Below are 23,975 nucleotides of genomic sequence, written 5' to 3'. Positions count from 1 at the left end.
TGTCTGTTTAAAAAACACGTTTTCAGCAAACCACTGTTACATTGAAAAACATCATGTCACTCCCTGCTGCCTCACAGGTGGGTGAAAGCAAATGATGAAGTCTGAGCCTGTAGCACTTGACTCAGATGCAAAGCAATGGAGTACATCATCTCCTTTTAAGGGAGAGAGAGCACCTTGAAAACTTGAAATTTTTTTGTGTGTGGCCTCAGCTCTCTGCACAGGATTTGTGAAACCATTAAGGTGGTTCTCAACTAGGAGAGAAATGCTGCACAAATGAGGTATAACAAGGCCTAGCCTCCCAAGTTTCCTAAAGTACTGCCAATAGCAAGAGATTTTGCGTATTTTTTATCTCCAAAGTGGATGCCAAAACCAAAGGCAATCAAAGCTCTTTTGGAAAAGCTAAACAGCTTTTCTACTTGGCCATTTAGCCAAGATAATTTGAATTTACCCTATTAATTTTTGCCCCGGGATGGGGGAGGGAGGACGGTGTGTTTTGCTTTCTTGATTTGTTGGTTTATGTCTATCTTGTGTCTATTTGAAGGAAATGCCCTTGTAATGACATCAGGTTTGTTCATCTCCAGTGCACAGTGAACTGAAGTTTGAGCATTTACCACCAATGTTACCTCAAGCTTTGAAGTCATTTTCCTTCTGGAGCCGTACTCCCATTCAAACAGGCTGTATGTGTGTATAGGTATGGTATTTATACACAGTGTATATCCTTTTTCTCCACATATAATTGTTACAGCGTACATACCAGGCAGCTGGGTCATATTCAGCCCAGACACGAACAAACTCATCCAAATGATGGGGCCCAAGGATGGAGGAGTCTCTTGTCAGGTATTCAAAATTGTCCATAATCACAGCCACAAACAGGTTTAACATCTGCAGAGAGGAAGCAATAATGCAGTTAGAGAGAAAAGAGAGAAAGAAGAAAAAGAAAGAGAAAGAAGAGAGAAAAAGAAGAAAAAGAAAGAGAAGAGAGAGAAAAAAGAAAAAAAGAAAAAAGAAGAGGAAGAGGAAAAGCTGGAAGGGGAGCAGGTGTGATTCCCTTAGCAGGGTGTGTGGTTTCTACAAGAAGCAGCCACACCCTAGAGAATAAATTCTACAAACTTAGCCCTGGGTCCCTGGGGACCCTGCTGCCACCTCCTCCTCCCCTGCATGCCGCAAGCCACTTCCAGCTCTGCATTATGCGGCAGGTTTGCCACAGCTTTTGACCGCAGACAGTTTGGCCACATCCCCATCACTGGTGATGCCCTACAGCATGACCCATCCCAGAGCCCGACTGGCTCTTGCCCCTTCTTCACCCCATGCCAGCACACACCAGCCCACGAGTGCAGCAGCTGCTTCACCAAGCGGGTGATGTGAACTTTTCCAGCACTTTCATATCAAGGCACATCGAGACAAGAACAGCTAGAAGAAAAACCATTCTTCAGCCTGAATGTCCTATTTTAGGTTCACAACAATTCAAACCTTCAAAGATCCCCAGAAAGACGAGAGGCAGGACACACAAAAGGCTCCTGTCCCTAACGGCCATTAACACAGAGTGCGGCAAATGCTTCTGGCATATAAAGATTCTCCTCTTATTAAAGCCAATGGAAGAGTCACGAGGATTTCAATGGAAAAAGATCAAGCTGCAGCCAGCAGAATGGAAGAGCAGGAGGGCAGGCGGGAATGGATGCTCCTGTGCCAGTTAAAGACCTGACTGGCACAAGGCTCCTTTCTACCTTCGTTGTGCCTTTTGTAGGGAGGCTGGGAGGCTGAGCTGCTGCTGTGAGTGCTGCTCCTCTGCACCACGCTGAGCAAGGAAGACTGCGGCGAAGCAGCCTGCGAGCTCTCACGTGGGGATGAGCAGAATTAAACTGAATATGAATGTCCTCAGCTAGTCTGCTGGTCGTTAAAAGAATATCAGGCAGTGGAGTTTGGTGTTTGTGCAGTTTTAAAGAATTCCTATTCCTGTGTGATCTGGAGGGAGGAGGGGGTCTTGGCTCTTGCTGGGACACATGATCCATGAGTACAGACAAGCACAGTCCACAACAAATCACCATATCACCACCAAATGCTAATCAGGGACTTCTCAGACCTTTAGTCCATCTATTTTTTGGAACCCACCCCAACGGAAAGCCGGGAACAGAACCCAGCCCCCAATGTATCAGTGTCTTACACTGGGGCACGGAGGTGTCTTACACCACCCAAAGGTCTTCTTCAGGCCACGCCGTAGAGCGCAGAGCTGAGCACATGCTAGCCCTGCTAATGCCTCAGCTGCAAACAAGGCTTCTGCCTCTCCAGCAACATGTGTGAATTCACTCCTGTGGCTGAGAGTTAGGGCTTGTCAGCTCGAACAACCAGCAGTGCTACATCAAACAACTCTGCTGGGTTTGGGGAATCAAGCCAGTACTTTGTGCCACCCCGGTTCCTAGATGCTCGCAGGGTCTCTGTGCAACGCAGCCTAGACAAGCCCTAGGATCTCACTGCAGTGCACTATGCAGTACTGGACAGGGATGTCCAAACCAGCTGTCAATAAGCTGCTCAAAGGCTGCAAGCACTATACCCGTGTCAGCAGGGCTCACTCACGTGCTGCAGGTACCCCACATGTAACTCAGTGCCCCCAGAGCATCAAGAGACAGCAAAACTTTTGAGAGTTTTCCCCTTGATCCCAAGTCCCTTTCCCTTGCTCCCAGCTCCAGCCATGGCTCGGTACAGTTTTCCTTTGTTTGTGTACAGCTGTTTCTAAAGTTCTGTATATTTTTAAATTTCAATTTATATTTTTCAACAGTGTAAATTACAGGAGGAAAATTATGGCAAGCTGGACATCCACAAAGAGCCAGAAACAACGTTTAAAAACAAATACATTATCTAATTCCAGCCTCAGTCTATGGTGTAACAACATAGAACAAACCATAAAAACATGCCCTCCCGGCAAGGCTGTGGCTCTGTAATGCTTTAATCGCTTGTGGGGAACCACATGTTTCATTGCAATGAAGTGCTGAACACATTTTAAGAAATTAGTTACAGTCCTGTCCCATAGCAGTTCAGCTGCTTGGCTTTCCGCTGCCTATTTTTGGAGCCTGCCCTCCCTGCCTTTGCTCTTTGCGAGGGCTCTCCCCTCTCTCTGCCAGCAAGCCCAGGGTGCGGTTTCACGGGGTTTTCCAGGAGCGCTGACTCAGGGACAAAGCTCACGCAAAGCTGTATTTTGCACAGATGTGCTCCAGCCTCCAATTCTGCTACTACATTTCGAGTGGGACGGCTGATATGAGACAGGAAGGGGGGGGGGGGGGGGGGGGGGGGGGGGGGGGGGGGGGGGGGGGGGGTGGGGCTGGTTTTTTTTTTTAAAGAAAAAGCTTTAGGAACAATAATGCACTGGAAAATAACAATGAGAATGTCTGAGGTTGGGTTAGGGATTTGTACAAGGGAAAAAATTTGCTTTAAAATATAGAGTGCTGAAGGAATCAGTAAATGGAGCATTAACTTTGTATAAGCTTTCAGGGCTCCATGTTTTTTTAATGCAGAAGAAATAAACCACAGGATGTCAAAGGAGCAACAGCAGTTGGACAAAGGATCTCAGTAGGGGCCACTGAAGTTGGTCTATCTATACCCAGCATCAAACTGCCACGTGTACCTCTTTTTCCTGGTTAAAGGTTTCTGATGATAGCAGGGATTAGCTGCACAAAGCATCAAATCTTATATTTTAAAGCAAACCCATGGAACTGAACGTAGGCTTGATACGTTGCTTTTTGGTACATTTCAGAGCTGTGACTTTTATCTCTTCCTGCTTGAAGTTTAATTGGGTCCCTGTCCCTGGTTTTCCATTCCTCTGTCCCAGTGGTACAGGAAAGTGAACCAAACCTATTAAAGCTTAGACCCAGCCTCGTATGATGGCCACAGGCACAAATCAAGTATAACAGCTCTGTGTACTTTCATGTCTAAAGCTTTCCTGGCACCATTGCAGAAGAAAATATCATTGCATTTATTTGACAAACAAAACAAAACACAAGGCATCAAATAAGTGTGATGCTCCCAATTGCCTGCTGCAAGCACTTCTGAACCAATGTTATCTTGCCTATTCTCACTCTGCCCTCCCCAATCCCCTTCTTCAAAGTACCGTGTTACAAATCAGGACAAAACAGATTAATTCTTAATTCCAAATATTAGGCCCCCCTATGAGAAAAAGATAAAAACCTTCCTTTTAAAGTCATGACTAAATGGTCTCTTTGGGGATTAAAGGGGTTTTATCACCAGGGTGATAAATGGGTTTTAGTGAAGTTGTCTTGTAATGTTGTATAAATCATAATTAGGGAGAACGAGGAAGCAAGGGGGTGGGGAGGGAAGGATTTGCGGGGGGAACCACACCGGCACCTCCACTTTGGGAGAGATTGGGACCGACTTACCAGGAAGGAGCACAGGAAGATGAACGACACAAAGTAGAAGTAGGCAAAATCGCTGCCACATTCATTTTTGGTGAGGCCAGAGAGCGGGTCGCAGGCTCTGTTACTCAGGCACGACAGCATGATCTCGTGCCAGGCTTCCCCTGTGGCACTCCTGCAGACAGAGAGGGCAGAGGTGAGCTTATCCAACCCCCTCCCCACTACAGACCCAGGGGGGCATCCACCTTGCAGTATTACTGTGCCCAATTAACTAAATTAATTAGGTAGAAGGTTGTGTCCAAGTAGAGAGACTATACTTACATCAGGAATTTGAACTACCAGCCTGCTGACACGAAAAAGAAAGGAGAAACAACTTTTCCCTCTGTCACAGGGGAGTAAAAGAAACCGAACAGGCTCAGGTAGCCTAAGCGTTATTGGCTTTATGGAGAATAAAACCAGATTGATTTAAACATGTCCAGTGCAAATGTAAGTAAACACAGTTTAGATTGTTCCCTTTTGAAGCAACTAACATTTCTGTCCTAGTGCTGGCTGTAAACCCAATGGAGATGATGGGAAATGAAACTAGGCTTCTCCACTCGAATCTCTTATTTCCTTTATCAGGCAGCTACAGAAATACCAGGATGGTCTGGTTGGTCATAATGACTTGGGTCCCTTTTTCATGACAGTCTCCTGGCTTTTCTTCATCATTTCCCTCCTCCCCCTCTAACTTCTACTTCTACTATAGGGAGAAAAATAGCCAAAAGGAAAAACTTTGGAGTCCCAGAGGGTCTGTCCTCAAAATAAACCACCCCCTGCAACATGCACACCTGGATTGGAAGCTGGGAGATCCCCATGTTCGCTTCCTCTGACTTCCTACATAACCTCAGATTTTCCTTCTATAATTTCTGCACCACACTCAGAGGTGCTTTGAGGGACATCCCTCCACAGCACCACAAACAGCCCGTCTTGTTGCAGTGTTGTTCACAGCCATGCTAATTTGTACACAGAGCCAGCTCACAAGCCTTCCTCCCGGTCTTTGAGAAAACTTGATGGTCAATGTGAACTGAAATAGCTTCCAGGCTACTCTGAATTATACAGCAGATTCCCCCACTGGTTACGTCGAATCCTGAAGGCCCATTCCCTTGTCAGAAACCTGCTCTCCCATCGTGGTGCTGCTGCCTCTGCCCCTTCTGTCCCACTGCAGCTGACGCGTGGGTCTGGAAAGGGACCAAGAGGTCTGGACATGAGACTGAATAATTATCCAGTTTTATTAAAATTCAGAGTTTTGTGTCAAGTGATTATTCTGAGCTAGAGAGGGCTAATTTCGTTTCCGTCTGGCTTCACAGAAACTATGCAAACCAAATCCCAGGCAAGATATCCAGTTACAAGTGCCACATAATCTGCAGAACTGAGCCTCCGCATGGCTGGCAGCTGCTTGTGGGCCAGAGCAGTTATTAACCACTGTCTCTCCACACAACACAGCGCACATCCAGATAAGTGAAATCTTCCCCAAGCTGCCCTGATTTGGAGCAGGGCCTGCACTTCATTTCTGCCGGGTCTGAAAATGAAAATCTGTCATTTCATTGATTTTTTTTTTTTTTCATTAGAAAAAGCTTAGTTTCCAGGCAGAATGAACCCAGATGGAAACACTTTCACTCTGAAGCAGAGGTGGCGTTGATGTATGAAGTGTTAACTTGTTGGTAATGCAAAAATGACCAATGAAAGGAATTCCCACTTTAAAAAAAAAAAAAAAAGTAAGCTTCGTGACAGGAAGCACATCGATCTGTTAAACCAGGCGGGTTCTGTCTCATGTTAAGCTTCTGCCTGACTTGAAGTGGAGTGCCACAGCACTGGGTGTCACTTTGTGGAGACGCTGGTGTGTTGAATCAGATCTGTCATACTGGGAGATGTGCCAGGCCAACCCTTAATGCCGAGGAGGAGGAAGCAGGAACGGATGCTTTACTCCAAATACCTTGCTTAAAGATGCCTAATTCTCAGCAGCTAAACTAGCATATACAAAACTAAAGGCTTATTTATTTTTCACGTGCGAGTTGTATGGTATTTTATACTCACCTGAACAGAAGCATCAGGGCTTGGAGGAAGGTACGGAAGTTATTGTGTCGATTAATGGAGGTTTCATCATCTAGCGCAATGTTTCCGAATACCTGCCACAGAAAACAAGCGATTCAGGCCAAACACATCCTCATGTGGACATTGTCAATAAAGGTAGATCAAGTGGAGTTGGAAGAAGAGGCAGGAAAAGAATTTGTCCTGGTTTAAGGAATCACAAAAGCTAGACTAATTTCTGTGCTGAACGGGGAGATAAAAATGTGTTGTGGAGATCAAATGGGGAAAAAACAAGGTTAATGTTCTTTGTCTTCACACAGACCCAACACCCAAGTTCAGCTCTGTCCCAGGCCAAGAAAAATTTCTCATTTCTTTTCAGAACGGTGCAGCGCCTGAGCTGCTCCCTGCTCTCAGCCTCTTGACGTGCCCGTACCCAGAGGAAGGGACATGCCCTGCCTGCGGGAGACACGGCTGCCCACCACCACGGCCTCCAGAGATGCTGTGCTGCAGGCTGGTCACCCGCAGCTGGTTTGCCTGCCCACCCTCTCCCTTTGTACACCCAGGGCCACATTCAACACAAGACCAGGCAATAACGGTAGAACAAGCGGCCTTTTTTTGCACTTCTAATTTACCTGACACCAGATAAGAAGAGCCTTTCGCCTCATCCTAGTCAGTTGTTGATCCTGCTGCGGAGGCAATAACCCATTTGCACCCTGAACCAGCAGGACAAAAGCAAACTACTTAGGGTCAGTATTAAAGCTAAAATTTTTACCTGCATGCCAATAATGGCATAGATGAAGAAGAGCATTGCAATGAGGAGACATACATAAGGCAAGGCCTGTGGAAAAAGAGAAGGTGGTATTAATGACAGCAAATGCATATGTCAGCCGGTAGCATTTAATTCCTGGGCAACACTGTATTTTGTGGCGTTTGTCCTTCAGATGAAGGAACTGGGAAGAGAATATGAACAATTCTGGCAGCCTTCAGAAGACAAACCCCTGGAGCCAGATATTCATTGATCACAAAAGAGTCTGGGCTTTCCAAGGGCTCTCTATACATCCTTGCAAGCAGATAAGCAGTAAGCAGGGGAAACACAATAAGAAGCTCTGCAGCAAACACTGGAGCCACCGGCAGGCACTGGCACTTTCTATGCATAATTGTACGACTATTAATTTTTAATGAACTTGCTGTAAATTTAGTACAAGAAAAAAATATACATCCAAGAAACAAATTCCTGCTCTGAAACAAGCACAGACTGCAATTCCAGGAGGACAAAAAGATTCTGAGTTTTAGCAAGAAATCAGTGAAGGCTACAATGTAATTATGTCACCCAAGCTGAAAGTAATAGCTACTTTCCACTCAAGCTAAACGAACAGGTAATTAACGCCTCTTAATTAGTAATAGCTGAAAAAATGAGAAGTCTTGCCCTAAAACTAGACCATGTGATGCTCGGGGCAGGAGAGGGGTTATGCAGCCCATGGGGAGCCCAATAGGAAACACGGGGCAAAGGACTGATATGGTTTCTGCTGGATACCTTTGCACAAGGGACAAGGACCCAGAGCTCAATGCTGGGGGGAAAGAGAGACAAGCAGCTCCCCATGCAGCCCAGGAACAGTCCTGGCTCTGCTTCAGGGGCAGCACTCTGCACACACACTTCGGAAAGGGTCGGGTTTATACTGAAAAGGGCCTTGGCTGAGCCCCTCCCCCAAGATCCAGCCAAGACTACACAGTCCAAGGACAGTCTCCTGAGTGGGAGCATCTTACACGTGCAGACCCCACGTCTCAGCCTCTGGTAGAGGCTGTCCTGGCTGCAGGATTCCTCATGAGTTACAAGGTGAGATCAGCAGCCACACCACCTCCATCCACCCTCAAGGAAAACACGACCTAACAAATCTAAGGCACTGCAACCCCCCAGATCGCAGTCCCTTTCCATTAGCTGCTTGACAGCTGGGTGAAAGCATAATACAGAAGTTGAATGCGAGAGCACCAGCTGCCTGTCTGGTGTCTCCCAAAGGGACATACAGTGTAATACAACACTCACTCCAACCCCTGGCTGTGGGGTAACAGCACAGATGCCTGCAGTTCTTCTCCAGGTTGCTTGTAGAAAGAAGCAATTGCTATGTTCCCAGCTTCACCCTCCAAAAAGGTTTTGCCTCTATACCCTAAAAGGTCTAATAGAAACTTCCCTCCCAATCAGCTCCGGTGCAGAGCAATAGCCGCATTCATGCTCTGCTGACACCAGTTCTGAATCCCAGTTCTCTCGCAGCCAGCATGGGGCTGGCCAGCACTCCCAGGCCGATGTGGGCAGAGCCACCCGGCATCTCTCTCCACTGCAGGAGAGAAATGCCTTTCTTCTCTTAAAAAGTCTTCTATTTTTGGAGAGAGCACACTCCTCCACGCAGTTTTATCACCTAAAATAACCTCTCTGGATCATTTTGACTCAGACACCGTATTTGAAAGCGCAGCTAAAGCAAAAGAAACCGGTTGCTCTGCATCCCACCGCACTCTGCATCATTTAATACCAGTTGCCACCTTAACGCCTTCCAGAAAGCACCATGCAAAATACCCTGACATTGCACCAACCTGCAGGCAAGCTCCCCTGAACTTGTGACAGCACCCAGGACATAAGCTATCACCCACAGACCTCAGAGCTCAGCCCAGAAGAAGGTGAGACACTGTGCAAAGCCAGAGGTATGGTCCCTAGGCTCGCCAAGCCACCCACCACATGCACAGGCAATGCTCAGGAGCGTGGCACCCTGCCAGCAAGCAGGAGATGAAGTTTGCTGGCTGCGGTCGTGAGCTAGTGAACAGATCTGTCTTCGGCCGCTCCCTGACCTCATTGTGCTTTGCTTTCCTGCATCACGTCTCTACTTATATTTCTCTGAAAGTCCTGCGAGATGTCCAGAGCCAGGGAGGTCAAGTGCTTTCTGGGAGAGGGCCCACGTCCGAATGGACTGGGGGTCTGCACCCTGCAGCTGCACAGTCAATAAATACTGGTGCATTAGAGCTCAGTGTCAGTGCTACAAATCCTGATTTCAGATTAGATGATCTCCTCTCTGCACTGCAGCATGTGAACGTGCCCCATAACCAGGGTTAAAACACAACAACCTGTTGAAATGGGCTGCAAACCAGCTGAGAGCTGTTAAAAATAACCAGCTTTGGGGTATGTGGGCTCCTATTTAGATCTGGAAAACAGCTAACTTGAAGCTAAGCACATGTTGAGAACGAAACTGCTGTAAGACAGTTGAGAGTCACTTAGTTCAGAAGAGCCATATCCAGCTGCTGTGGCCAGTTGCCCCTGCGCCACAATGGACCAGCTGCCATGATGTGCTGAGGCTTGCTCGGAGGGAAGGGCAGGGGTAAAAGAAACCGGGCAAAGCAACTGTCTCAACTGTCAGCCTGACCTCGGTACCAGGGAAGATTGTGGGAACAGTTTGTCTTGAGAGCGCTCACATGGCATGTGCAGGACAAACAGGGGATCAGGCCAGTCAGCATGGGTTTATGAAAGGCAGGTCTTGCTTGACCAACCTGATCTCCTTCTATGACCGGGTGACCCACCTAGTGGATGAGGGAAAGGCTGTGGATGTTGTCTACCTCGACTTCAGCAAGGCCTTTGACACTGTCTCTCATGGCACACTCCTTGAGAAGCTGGCGTCTCATGGCTTGGACAAGTGTACTCTTCGATGGGTGAAAAACTGGCTGGATGGACGAGCCCAGAGGGTTGTGGTGAATGGGGTGAAATCCAGTTGGTGGCAGGTCACAAGTGGTGTTCCCCAGGGCTCGGTGCTGGGCCCCGTTCTGTTTAATCTTTATCAATGATCTGGATGAGGGGATCAAGTGCACCCTCAGCAAGTTTGCAGATGACACCAAGTTGGGAGGGAGGGTAAGAAGGCTCTACAGAGGGATCCGGACAGGCTGGATCGATAGGCTGAGGCCAATTGTATGAGGTTCAACAAGGCCAAGTGCCGGGTCCTGCACTTGGGTCACAACAACCCCACGCAGCGCTACAGGCTTGGGGAAGAGTGGCTGGAAAGCTGCCCGGCGGAAAAAGCCCTGGGGGTGCTGGTTGACAGCCGGCTGAAGATGAGCCGGCAGGGTGCCCAGGAGGCCAAGAAGGCCAACGGCATCCTGGCCTGTATCAGAAATAGTGTGGTCAGCAGGAGCAGGGAGGTGATTGTTCCCCTGTACTCGGCACTGGTGAGGCCGCACCTCGAGTGCTGTGTTCAGTTTTGGGCCCCTCACTACAGGAAAGACGTGGAGGTGCTGGAGCGTGTCCAGAGAAGGGCAGCCGAGTTGGTGAGGGGCCTGGAGCACAAGTCTTATGAGGAGCGGCTGAGGGAGCTGGGGCTGTTTAGTCTGGAGAAGAGGAGGCTGAGGGGAGACCTTATCGCTCTCTACAACCACCTGAAGGGGGGTTGCAGTGAGGTGGGTGCTGGTCTCGTCTGTCAGGTGGCTGGAGATAGGACGAGAGGAAATGGCCTCAAGTTGCGGCAGAGGGGGTTTAGATTGGATATTAGGAAAAATTTCCTTACTGAGAGGGTTGTCAGTCATTGGAATAGGCTGCCCAGGGAAGTGGTTGAGTCACCATCCCTGGAGGTATTCAAAAAGTGTGTAGACAAGGTACTCCAGAACATGGTTTAGTGGGCATGGATGATGGTTGGACTCGACGATCTTGAAGGTCTTTTCCAACCTAAATGATTCTATGATTCTATGATTCTAGAACAAAAGCTTGTTTTTGTAATCCTCCACGACATAAAAACACAGCCCTGTGTTATACAGCTTCACAGTTTGTATTACCAAAATGCAGTGGTTTGGGTCTCACCTCAAGGTTCTACCAAGACTGAAACCTGGTGAAAGCAATTTAACCATACACTTGCTGCAGACAAATAGGCAAATAGCGGGCATGAAGGCACTTACTAGTCAGACTACTGTTTCCTTATGCGAATACCCGAGTCTCAAGACTTTGCCATAGGGATTCTGTAGTAGTTTCAAGGGCAACATGAGCTTTGCACACTTGCTGCAAGCCTGTATCAGTAGCCATCCGGCTTCCAGACTCATCTTCCAAAACATTCAGGACATGCAGTGTTCAGGGGATGTTCAGTGCAAATCAGTTAGCTTTTCTGCAGAATTAATATTCCTGTAATTGCTTTGTAGAGGTGCAGAGAGGCTGTTCCCTTGGCAAGAGGAAGCTCTTTGATACTCAATGGAGGATGCTACAGACGTACCAAGCATTACCATCTCCCCGTGTCTCTTCCCTGCCTCCCACCTGCCTAACACTCACCTTAAAAGACTGCACAAATGTCCAGAGCAAGATGCGGATAGTGTAACCCTGGCGAAGGAGCTTGATAAGTCTCGCTGCCCTGAAGAGCCGCAGGAAGCTGAGGTTGATGAAGTTGTCCTGCGGAAAGTAAAGGTTTTGTGTCCTTCAGAAATTAACGCGATTAGAAACCACAGCCCGCAAAAAAGAAATTAAAATTACCAGCTTCACGATCTAAGCAGCAAATCGGCCACCAGAAAACCTTCCAAAAGAAACATTCGTCAGTGCAGATCACTCCACATGCAGCAAGTATGAGAAAATCCCTCTCCACAAGAGCCCTCCCCTCTGCCACTGGGTCAATGATAGAAAAGGAAAAGGCCCTTTCACGCTGTCCATGGAGGTCTTGTTTTCTTTGAGTCAGGCAGATTTTCTCCCCCTAAAGACTCAGGGAGAGGTAATGGTGCCACATTATCATTTTGTAAAGAATGAGGTTGTTTTGAAGTCTTGGTCAGCTCACTTTCTACAATCAATTGAACTTAAGCCAAGACAGTTGCAAGGGACTGCGTACATAGCCTCTACCGAAACAAAGAAAGGCATTGTCCAGTGAAGAATAAAACATCCTTGAAAGAAAGAGGATGTTTGCTAACCTGGAGATTTTAAATGTTTATACAACATGTGACTGGACAGGCTTGTCAAGGAGAAATTGCACCAGCAAGACTGTTTGGAAGATGGATCAATGGCAGCAAATCAATTGGGGAGGCTGAGTGTTCAACAGCAGGAGGGTGCCTTAGGAACCTGCTGCTTTTTTTAATTATTATTAAACGTGCCTTTGCAGGTGGATCAAAGAACTGCTGGAGACAGATTCTGATTTCCATTTGTTTTGTATGATTCTCCCCACCCCACACCCCATTTTTTCTTTCCTTCAGGGAAAAGAGGTTTCTTGCCCCAATGAGCTAATCTAGAGAGGGTTCTTTCCAAAACAAAACATGCAAAAGCCAGATCCCTCTTGCCCTCCTATTTTAAGGAGATGAAATATATCCCCCCCCCTTTCCGTACTGATTCCAATTCACTTGTGAATCTCTGTTCACAGCCACTTATTTGACTGAGTTAGCTAAAGAGAGAAAGCATCCCACTTCAAACTATCAAGCAGTGGAGTGGAAAATATAATTATAAGGAGCTCTTGTTGGTAAAGATGAGCAAAAATAGTCTTTCCCTTGTATCACTGTTTTACCAGAAGACATCCAGTCATATTGAACTGACCCATGTTTCTTGCTCATTTGGCTACAGAGCTCATGCTGAATTTGGGGGGCTTGTTGGATCTATTCATTTATTTAAATGCCAGCTCAGTTTTGGGGCCATTAGCATCGCATTCCACCAATCCCATCAAAGAGTTCAAGAAATCAGTCTCAGGCATGCATTCGGTTTCTCTCATGTTAAAAATGCAAGCAGCTCAGAGTTAGGCACAGACCATATATCAGACTCAATCCTCAAATAAAGAGAAAAGAGAAAAGCACAGGTATGTTCAATGAAAGAGCAGACAACACTGAGCTCATTCAAGTCAGCAACAGAAATCAGCTCTGGCAGGCAAAACACAAGCGAGGATTCCCCTGGGTTGTTCAAGGTCCATAAAACAGGCGCTAAAAATTCAGTGCTTGTCTCTTGGCCTCAGCTCCTTACATCACTTATGTTCCTTTCACAAAATACTGGCTGGACTCACCTTAGCAGGTAAGGGCCATATAAGACCGAGGGGGCAGAGACGGATAACTGGGTGCCATCACTAATCTGGTCCCTAGTAGCCTGTTCCCCCCGTGCTGGCTGTGGTGCCAGCTGATACACCTCCGCAGAGCAGCTGCAATGGTTTCAGCGCGGGGCAAAGGTTTAACCCAGAGCCCGTTTTAATCATGGAATGTCTCCCCACCAGTGGGAACTGGAGCAGACCTTATGTGTAACGTTCGTGGCACTTGGGCATCAGGCCTGCAAGTCTTTATTCGCTTCAGAGCAATGCTCAAGCCAGGTCTTTCCTGTGCACAAGCTTAACCCTCCTCCAAGGAGCACGTGCACGGGCAGCGCCTGCAGCATCCCTCTCTGCATATGAACCTGTCTTACTTCCCTCTTCTCACATTACTGCAGCTTAACAGCAATAACATTGTTTTGCTCAGACTTTGCTATAATCTTATAATCACAGCTGACATCATGCTTAACATCTGCTTTGGTCTGGGCTGACTGCAAGGTCACACTTAGCACAGGCTATCCCTATGCTACATGAGGCTTTATACAGGATAGTCTGTATACATGCAATACGAAACAGGGGGCTCAAAACTGTGCAGTTATGTCTATAACCCCCCACTCCCTGGGATTTGGAGGGACAAACAGTCCATAGCCCTTTTTTTTTTTTTTTTTTCCAGCCCCAAACCCTCCCTGTTTGACTCATGCACTGCCATTTCCTAAAGCGCAGCGAAAGTCTCAGCTCTGCAGGGAATCACTCACAACCCAGGAAAATCCACCATCACCAACATTCGCAGACCATTCGAAGGACCGTTCTCTGCGCTGTTTGTAGCAGGGCAAAATTACACACGCTCGTGATGGATGGAAGGGTTCCGCGTGTGTAACCCTCAGCACACCACGTAGAAAACCTGTCCTTCAACACCTCAACTGTCCAGGCAGGTATTAGAATTGCATGCAGTTAAAGGGGAAACTCCACATTGCAATATTTCTTGTGTATAACAGTGGTTTGCATCAATTCTCCTCCCACTTAGCCACCTTTGTAACATGACACGCATATGATCATCTTCTGGGTTATCAAGGCCTTTCTTTCCAGGTTTTTTTTTTGCTTTTCTGTTGCAGAGATGCTAAAGGCTGACTGGTGCTCACAAGAGCACCATAGCTTTATGATTTTACGATCCACCTGAGGACTAGCAAATTATGTTTGAAAAACATTTCCCCCAGCCTGTCACTATTTTCCTACAAGAGGGAGCTCTGGTAATGAAGACACCCACCACCCGCCAGGCCCTGGGGGGTCTGGGCACAGCTGGGCACAGCCACCGCTTCCCATGACAGGAGCATGATGGAAGCCCAGCCGAGAGATGCATCCCTGGAGCAAACTGCAAAGCAGGAGGAAAACAGAGAGAACATATACCACAGGTAGAGAACTGCCCTTGATTGCTGTCCCACCACAGGCATCCTACTCTTTTACCCTTTCTTAGGGTGTTTTCCATTCTGAAAAGTAGAAAATCCATGAACAGGGCATACAGCCATTGCCTGGATCTGTTCCTCCAGCGTCTTCAGCAGCAGAGTGGTTTCCTCCCCAACGCAGGAGCTCTGCCCACTGTCTGCAGGGATGCAGAATGAGCTCCATTCTGTACACCAGTGGCAAAGCACCAGCTCAGTGGATTTTTAAGCTTGCAGTGAGAATATGAGGTTTTTATGCCATGGCTGGACGTACTCTGCAGGATTCAGTGAAGGAGGTAACGTTATGCTGCCACAAAGCAATAAATCTAGCAGAAGTTGAGCTGTTCATCCCTGCTTCTTCCTGCAGCCCAGTTGCAGAACACAACAAACCCCTGGATCTGAAACTTCAGATTTCTGTCCTCAAAATGAAGGGCTCACCGAAAGCTGCAAAGAGCTGTGGGAAGAAGAATCCAACCAAGCCAAGAATGGAATCACTCAGGAAGCTTTGACAGTTCTTCTCATCTGGCATCAACAAGAATTAACCTATTCTGCTAAGGAACTACTGTCGAGGAAATGGCTGTGTTCCCATTTAAATGTCTGTGGCATTGCCAGTACTGAAGAAGAGTTCCTGAATCTTGCATACGGTCTTGGCTTCCTCTGAAGCTTGGGGAAAACCCTTGCTGATTTCTAGAAGGCAAAGATTTTTGCCACACTTGTCCGTGTCTTGGGGAATCTGCCATTACAGGCATATTGTATCATATATCATATCATATCATATCTCCTTTCGTCCTGAGCCAGAAACACTGGAAAAATGATTTTATGTATGTGATGCCCAGATCTCTCCTCATTCCCTACTACCTTTCCACTTTGGTGCTTCTGCTGTAGTCACTGTAGGATCCCATCACCAGCAGTGGAAGGAAGATGGCAGCTCCAGGGGACAACTTGGTGCTCCAGAGGTGTAACTTGGATGCCGAGTGATGGAAGGAGCCTGGACCTGCACATATGACCATAGAGACTGCAATCCTAACAAACTGCAGGATGAGCATTTAAATCTTTAACCTGCAACATGGACAGCAACAAGGCCAAAATTTGGCCAAACAGAGATCAGCTGACTTTTTTTCAGTATATTTTGATGTGCACAGCTGATGCCAGAGCACACACCTGTGCTGCCTGGGCCGGGGTGCAGAAGGCAAAGTCTCCAGAGACATCCTCACAGCTCATTTGTAATGGTTCCAGCCACCGCAGCACACACAGAGAATTCCCTTCTCAGATTGTACTAGGCAAACTTTTAACTTATACATTGTTGTTTTCTTCTTTGCTGTCTCCTAGCAGAAAATTCCCTCCTGTGCCCCTCAGTGAAGGATGCATGGAGCCTATTTGCAGCCTGTCATGAAGATTCACTCTGATTTGTTTCTTAACAGCAACTGTGCAACAGGAAGTCCAGACGTCAACACAGATCCAAGAGCTGCTGTCAGGTGGCCAAGCAAGTATTTTTTATAAGCTTATGGTCTCATTTGTGTTATTAACCATAGCCAAGATAATTAAGAATGGAAGAATACATGTATGTTTTAGATTGTATTTTTCTTTATTCATCTTCTTTTGCTTAATTTATGATTTTCAAAGATGAAGACCAGTATTTCCGAAGGCATCTTTGGAATCAGGCGCTAAATTCCCAGTGGGACCTGGTTCAGCCCTGTTCATAACATGGCTTATGCATTTTACTTGAGATAGTTGCTTCTGCATCCAGGAACTCTGTGTCCACTGTGGTGGCAAAATGCTTCTATCTGCTGGTATCACAAAGAATTTTCAAAGTTGAATCACTCTTTCCTATGACTTCTCTTTTGATTTGAGGGAAGCAAGTCTGTAATCACTTCAATAATTTTTTTGCCTTACAATACAGTGTAAACCATGGGCTTAAAATACCTCTAAGGCAGTTCTCTTAAATGTACTGCTTCCCTTTGCAGAAAGCTCAATGCATCTCATCATAAAAGAAAACAAAACCAGTTTCTGAGAACTGAATTTGGTACCACCACTTACACAATGAAGGGTTCCCCAGCCAGCCAATCTTCTCTACTCCAGGTCATCCAGAAGCATCCTTCCCTCCTATTCTCATTCAATTTTCCACCAAAATAAAGCAAGTGTCAGTCTCCCCTTTATCATTGTCAGGTGTAACAAACAGCGGAGAACAGGCTATTGGTAACTGCATTTGCCTCACGTCACCAATTAGCCAAGGGGAAGAAGATGCAGAACAGAAGCCAGTTTTGAGGCACGCTGCAGTGAGGCTTTTTCACCAGTGCAATCGGAAATCTCATCAAAACGAATTAAATTAAAGAAAAACGAGAGAAAATAAAAGCAGAGAATTTAAATAATTGTTTAAATTCAATGAAACCAACCGTGTCCTATATGTGATGTTTTCATGGATGGATATTTGCAAGTTTATTTACAAATTTATTTTTTTGAGCAGCAGGTGCACAACATACAGACGGAGACATGGTTTTCGCATTGTATGTTGATTGGATGGCGTGATTCAGCAGGTAGATAAGGAAAATAAAGAACAAAACAGGAAACAAAAGAGAAAATGAGTAATCAGGACAAGCAAAAAAGGAAACTCTGAAAATTTCACTGGAAAAAAACTGTTGGGCTTTTGGGGGTGTTATTTTATGATAATTATATAAATAAAAATGCTTCAAACCAAAACAGATTCTGAGATCCTAAAGGTAACACAGACAGTGCAGTAGTTATTTGCATTTCATTTTGTAATGCAAATCGGGAGACAATTCACAAACACTTCTCAGCATGTTTTTTATATTTCCAGGCATAGAAATGGATGTCAGTTTGCCATACACCCATTTGGCCTCCTGAGGCCAGCTGTGTCAGCAAGGACACCTTCTCCTTAATGTCACCTATTTTACCTCAATTACTGAGAGGGTAAAAAACTGACATACGTGTTTTTGCCTAAGGAAATAAAAAAATATATATATTCCACTGCATTCACAAAGTAAATTACATATGACATGACTAGAAAATTAAAATAAAGCAATTAATCAACACATTTCTTTTCCTTTTATCTTTACTTTTCATTGGTTTAAAAGTACCGATGCAGCAAGGCTGGTGGAAGCTCAGTCTCTCAAGATGAGACCGCCCAGGTGAGCAGGTTTATGTACCTTGGAGAACACTTATAGCTGGAAAATACAGTCATGGAGAAAAGTGGTGCTCCTGCAACTAGTCGTGAGCCTGATCTCTAAGTCATACCCGGCAAGCATCCCCTCTCCACAGGGAGCTGGAGGGCTTCGTGGGTGGTTGTTAAGGGGACAGATGCAGACTGACAGTTGAGTTCACGCTGTGGCTGTCACCTGGGCTTCTCAGCCTGAGAACCCCCCCCGTGTGAACGGGTAGTAACCGGGCTGAATGCACATGGAAGGACTAACGGGGGCTACCACCCAACTATCCCCACGGCTGCCCGTCAGCCAAGGAGAGGCTGGAGCTGAGGAAGGCAGATGGAGAAGAGATCATCCTCCGTTGGGGACACAGCTCAGAGTCATGATGAGTAAGACCTGCTCTCCTCTTTGGTTATTCTCAGCTCCGTAATGCGGTGCAGAAAGCTGCTGCACCCCTTGTCATGCACACAGCCAGAAAGTTGAAGTGGGGTTCAGCATCAGCTACAGCATTTTGTGCAGAGTGGATGTTCATCCTGAGCCTTAGATACTACTCTACCCTACCTGGAAATATAAAGGGTAAAGAGTGGTTGGGCAGAAGCAGCGGGATTAAAGACTCCAACCTATATGCCTGATCTGTACTCTGCGAATGAGGCACCCACCAGTCCTCGCCTTGGTCCCTGCTGTTTGCAGACAGCATGCTCACTATCACTGCCTCAGGTTTTTCAGCCTTTTTCTACATTTTTTAATTGGTTCTAAATACCAGAAGTATTTAAGTGACTTGGGTGTGACTCCAGTTTAACAAAACAGCAGGTTATATATTACAAAGATGGTTTAAAGTGTAACTCTTCCAGGATATACATGCATTATGCCACTTTCCAGGCAGCCAAACAGTCCTGGCATTTCCCAGGCAGCTTTGGGACCCCTTGGGTTTCCCCTGATGTGCTGTGGATCAGAATAACACGTGCTGCAACCTCTCGCAGAGCCAACAAAACGGGACCAGAGCAGAGTGCCGGATCCTTCTGCTTGTTTTCCACCCCACATGCCACAGACTGTCCTCAGGACTGGAAGGGGAGGAAGGCTTGTAGTGGCAGTGGAGATCCTGGTACAAGACTACCTCCACCACATGCCACTGGATGAAGCAGAATGAACTGCTCCATGAAAGGCATCCTGAAAGCTGCCATTAACAATTCTGTTATAAATGTAATCTTTGGGGCACCACTGCAAACTCCCACTCAGGTAATTAAGCAGTAATTCTGAGACCTGTGCATCACTGTCACCTTTAAGCAAACTAAGCTCCTAACGCTTCTTTAGCAAGCTGTGCACGATGCCTTTGAACTCTCCGCCCATCGTCCGTGTCTGAGGCTGAGATGGATGTGAGCGGCTTAAGGAAATGTACACCAGTGGCTATAAAAGCTGTTCAGCGTGCATGAGTGTGCTGCTGCAGATGGACGCAGGCTGGAGAGAGATCAGAGAGGAGCTCTGTGAAAGAAGTTTTGAAAAACAAGTCTAACAAGAAGGTGGGGAGGGACCTCTGGGCACACTCTGTCTGCAGGGGAAAGAATGTGGAAAGGAGACATGATGGCTATACAGAAACGCTGCAGAAGAGGCAGATTTAGAGAGCAGAGCTCAAATAGGTCTATGGACTGAGACAGAAGACCAAGAGGTCAGGGGCTGGAGTAGTACTGGGGGACACAGGGCTTTTATATTAAAGACATGTTTGTGAGCAGCTTTGTATTGGACACACTGCCAGGGGAACTACATTAGAAAGTCCTCTCTAAGGTTTGACTTACTGGATCTAGTTAATCATAAACCAAAAACCTCTCCATTACCACCTGGGAGGATAATGGAAAGGTGTATAGGTGCTTGGGAGCTTAACTGTATTGGAGTTTACTGACTGTTTTTAGAGGTAACTCATACTGCTCTTCAAAGGCATCCACAAATTGCTGCTATCTTTGATGCTGGAAACCAGAGAAATTACTGCAGAGTGGAAGGGTGATGCCATCACTTCCAGCACCCTCGAGGTTATTGCACCAGTGCCTGCCAACTCACACAAGGGTATTTGGGAGCACATTTGCTCTCCAGCCCAAAGAGCAGGAGATGGGTGGGGAACCTCTGCCTACACAGTAACTCTCCTACCCTTAATAGTTGGTCAGCAGAGCCAAGGGACAGCTGCTGCTTCCAAAAAGCTGGGGGCATGCATATACAACCCCAGCCGTGCTGTGGCTTTGCCTTAAATTCAGTGACATATCACAGCCCAACCTGATCAGTCCGTATCCAATTCTCCAGGTGCCAGACAGCCTGCCGAGGCTGGGCCACCCCCGTCGGTGCTGGAGGGAGAGGCAGTGGCCTGTTAACTGAGCAGGGACTGCTACCTGCCAAGCAGGGAACAGGCAACACTGATGGCTGCTCTCTGCCTGCAAAATAGCTGTACAAAGAAGGATTTTAATAAGAAGTGTGTGGGCTGGGTGTTGTGAAGGAGACACCTTCCTGAAGGAGAAGATGCAAATCTCAGGGATACCACAGCCTCCCTTACCACGCCTGAGTTGGCTGTGCTGCTTTCTCCCAGTAAAAGTGGCTGAAGGAAGGGTGGAAAAGAAGCATCAGTCTGTTTGTGGCTGACTTGCAAATGTTTGCACACATTTTCAAACCAAGGCAAAAGTTTGGGTGCCTGAGTCTGGCAAGAAAGCGTGTCCCACAACAGAGAGAGTGGAGGCAAGCATCCAGTGCCTGCCCACGGTGCGATAAATCTCATAAGCACTTAAGAGAAATGGTAGTCAGACCTTGTGTTTGATCTGAGTAACTTTACCCTGGCTGTAAGCCGTGCATTGAAAACAAAAGGTTATCCAAAGTCTATGAGATAGGATTCACCAACTGTTAAATGAACACCATTTGTATGGGGAGTAAAACTTTAGAGTTTTGGTGCTTTTTTGTTCCAAGGAGGTTAGGTAATAACGTATTTTATTAGAAACGGTAATGTAGTCTTCAACACCAGCTGAATGTCCTGTAAAGAAGTCTGGGGAGCATAGTTCTTAGCGCACATACAACACAGATCTATAAGCAAATCCCAGGGACTGAGAAAACAAATTATGGTAGAGTTCAAATTCATCACATACAGATACAGCATCATCAGCTAAAACATGCATTGGGAGAGGAGAGGAGCAATTTGTAAATTGGATAATATCAGGCTGTCAAGGCTTGAGTTAGACATTTGCTGCCCTTATGGAAAAATCCTCTAGAATTTAATGGCAAGTTTGTACACTTCATGTAATCTACAGGACTCATTAGCAGGGAAACAGCAGTCATTGTAGGGATGGCCAACAAATCCTATGGTAAAGTTGTTTGTTGTATCAATTGCCCCACAAAGCTTTTGTACACATAATGGAAATGCACCATGTTCCCCCAACCCAGACTGTGCAGGCTGATAAGTTTCTGGCTGTTTCTACGTTCCCATCACCTCTCCCCTTCTCACTCCTCTCATCACCTTCACTCTGCCCTGTGACCAAGATTGGGTAGGAGCCCCAAGGGACAGACGTGTGTGTGTGCCCTGCAAAGCACCTCACACTATAAAACAGCAGTCTTCAACAGAATTCTTTTGATCTTTTCCCTCTATTAAATTCAACAGGATTTTTCCATTAATAGGCAAAAACGGCTCGGGGTTAGAGCCATTTGCTGAATGAGACAGAGAGAGTGTTTCCTGGCAGAGTCACTAGCACTGTCGTTCTCATCACAGCTTTTTGCATGAAAGTCTTTGGAGCAGACAGCTGTGCTCATCTCCATGGAAAGAGCAGAGCTACTGGAAACAAGCTGCCAGGTCACCAAAGGACATCATCACATGATGAGTCCCAGAGGCTGCTCTAGGGAATAAGGCTGGTAGGGAGAAGGTGCAGTATCTTGACTGGGTACAGCTTTGTTGGTAAATGAAGCAAATTGAGCAAACTGTACTTACCGCAATCTCTGTTACTAAAATATCAGTAATACTTCCCAACACTGTTACAAAATCAAAGACATTCCAGGCATCTCGGAAATAATTCTGCCAAATGAAAACACAAGGGGGATAGAGGGATCCAGGGGTTATTTTTTTTTTTTTGCAACACAGGCTTTTTTTGTTTGTTTTTAAATGCACATCATGAAATACAAGCATTTCATGTAGAGAGGAAACAGTTGTAAGTAAACGAGGAAGGCACATACCAGCACACCAAAGGCAATGATCTTCAGCACACATTCCATTGAAAACATGGATGTAAACACAATATTCAGGCATTTCAACATTTCTTCATATGCTTCTGGAGCATCATAGAACTAAACCAGGATGGAAGAAAGGCTGTTACTGGAAGATCACTTACAGAATAAAACCTTCCCAGCTGAATTGCCTGACTGCAAGACTCCTGCTCATTTTAGTGCCAGATTTTGTGCTCACTTTAAGCAAGACTGGGGGTTACAACACAGTTATTCAGTGCCACTCCAGAAGCACACTGTTGCCTACATGCTATCCTAATGCGACAGCTGGAGATAACCCCAGGACTAGGAGACTGTTGCTGGTGCACATCTCCCTGTAAGCACAACATGGACGAGGAGAGAGGAAGGGCATTTTCAAAACTAGAGGACAAGCGCGGAACTGTGTTTCATTCCAGCAGACCCTAGGAATATGGTGATGCCTTGACTGTGAAAATACTTTAAGCTAGGCAAGGGATAGGAGGGGATATCATCCACAACATCGAGCCACCTGCATCTCTTCCTCCTAAGCACTGTGGATCACGTCCCAGAAGCTTGACGCTGCTGCAAATCTGAGTAATTTCCCTGGCACGGCTGGATTTCGAGCATCCCAAAGAAGTGACCCTGCTCTGCAGCAGGAAGCCGAGCTGGGAGCTCAGGACCCGAGAAGCCCAGTTCCCATCCCACTGGCCATATGCTGAAGGGGCTATGAGCCAAACCAGCGCTGTGCAGGGGAATCCCATTTGCAGTATCTCATCACAACTAAACCACCTCCCTTTGGGGAATAAAGGAATCCCACAAGACATCTAAAAACGACAACAGGCAAACAAGAAGTGGTGGTTGCTCCTGCCTATCCCCCTCCCAGCTCTCAGGTCGAGAGTACAAAGCCTCTCCAGCAAATGCTGCATTAGCAAGCCCGAAATTGCAAAGATTCAGTAACAGCCCACTAACCTTCATCATTAGGACAATGGTATTGAGTGCAATCATGACCATGATAAAATACTCAAAGGGAGGGGACACCACAAATTTCCACATCTTGTACTGAAAAGATTGCTTGTTCTGAGGCATGTAGCGGGTCAGTGGCTTGGCACTTATGGCGAAGTCTATGCAGGCCCTCTACAAAACAAAAATGGGATGAAAAGAATACAAAAAAAAGGGCTGGCAGTCTCTATCACTCAGGATATTGTTGGGAGGGTGAGTGGAGCATTTAGTGGAGGATGGTATTTCTAAGTGTTTCTCACACATGGTGCAAGTACTGGCTACCCCTGTAAAATGCAGCACAGGATCCCCAAATTGTGATCACTTTTGGACACTCGCTGAAATATTAAACTCCACAACATGCCTGTGGTCCCCTGCAATCCTAGGAGGCAGCCCTCCAGCCCAGCCCAGCTCCCAGGAGGTCCCAATCCCTTCCCATGTAGGGAAGGGAGTTATAAATCCACAGGCTCTCTTCAGAAAATACTCTGCCAATTCCTCCTGATAAGGAAGTGCAGAAACTGGAGGATTGGTAAAGATGTTATCTGCATTTAAAAAAAAGTATTGTGAAACTCAGATAAGTTCTCACACACAGCAAAACCTGTACAGCTAATAACATTTCATAAAATGTGAACTGAACTCAACCAATAAATTATCCAACAAATATTACTGGGTAAACTCTCAAAGACCCCCTTTACTTGGCTATTTCTGTTCACATTATTATAAGTATAAAAGTGCATTAAAAATTGGTTTCTACCCACAAGAAGTTTTGATTCT

The 23,975-nt window shown here is 46.4% G+C and overlaps 1 protein-coding gene across 25 annotated transcripts in view; it reads right to left on the bottom strand.

The window, feature by feature from the left end:
* CACNA1B (calcium voltage-gated channel subunit alpha1 B) overlaps window positions 1–23,975 on the bottom strand; it is a 314,217-nt gene that overhangs the window by 39,535 nt on the left and 250,707 nt on the right. For 21 of the 25 annotated variants that reach the window (XM_030000172.1, XM_030000169.1, XM_030000168.1 and 18 more), the window contains 9 exons: window positions 23,175–23,339; window positions 22,200–22,310; window positions 21,958–22,041; window positions 17,247–17,252; window positions 11,710–11,826; window positions 7,201–7,266; window positions 6,435–6,526; window positions 4,386–4,536; window positions 755–882 (listed from right to left, as the gene is read on the bottom strand). In XM_030000172.1, coding sequence (XP_029856032.1) covers window positions 755–882; window positions 4,386–4,536; window positions 6,435–6,526; window positions 7,201–7,266; window positions 11,710–11,826; window positions 17,247–17,252; window positions 21,958–22,041; window positions 22,200–22,310; window positions 23,175–23,339 — 920 coding nt within the window. The remainder of the gene's footprint in view (window positions 1–754; window positions 883–4,385; window positions 4,537–6,434; window positions 6,527–7,200; window positions 7,267–11,709; window positions 11,827–17,246; window positions 17,253–21,957; window positions 22,042–22,199; window positions 22,311–23,174; window positions 23,340–23,975) is intronic. The other 4 variants (XM_030000170.1, XM_030000174.1, XM_030000173.1 and 1 more) reach the window with 1 other exon arrangement.

Source organism: Aquila chrysaetos, chromosome 24, assembly GCF_900496995.4.
Source record: "Aquila chrysaetos chrysaetos chromosome 24, bAquChr1.4, whole genome shotgun sequence".
NCBI lineage: Eukaryota > Metazoa > Chordata > Aves > Accipitriformes > Accipitridae > Aquila > Aquila chrysaetos.
Note: the sequence above shows the minus strand (reverse complement) of the source record. Positions and strands in the feature narration are given on the sequence as shown.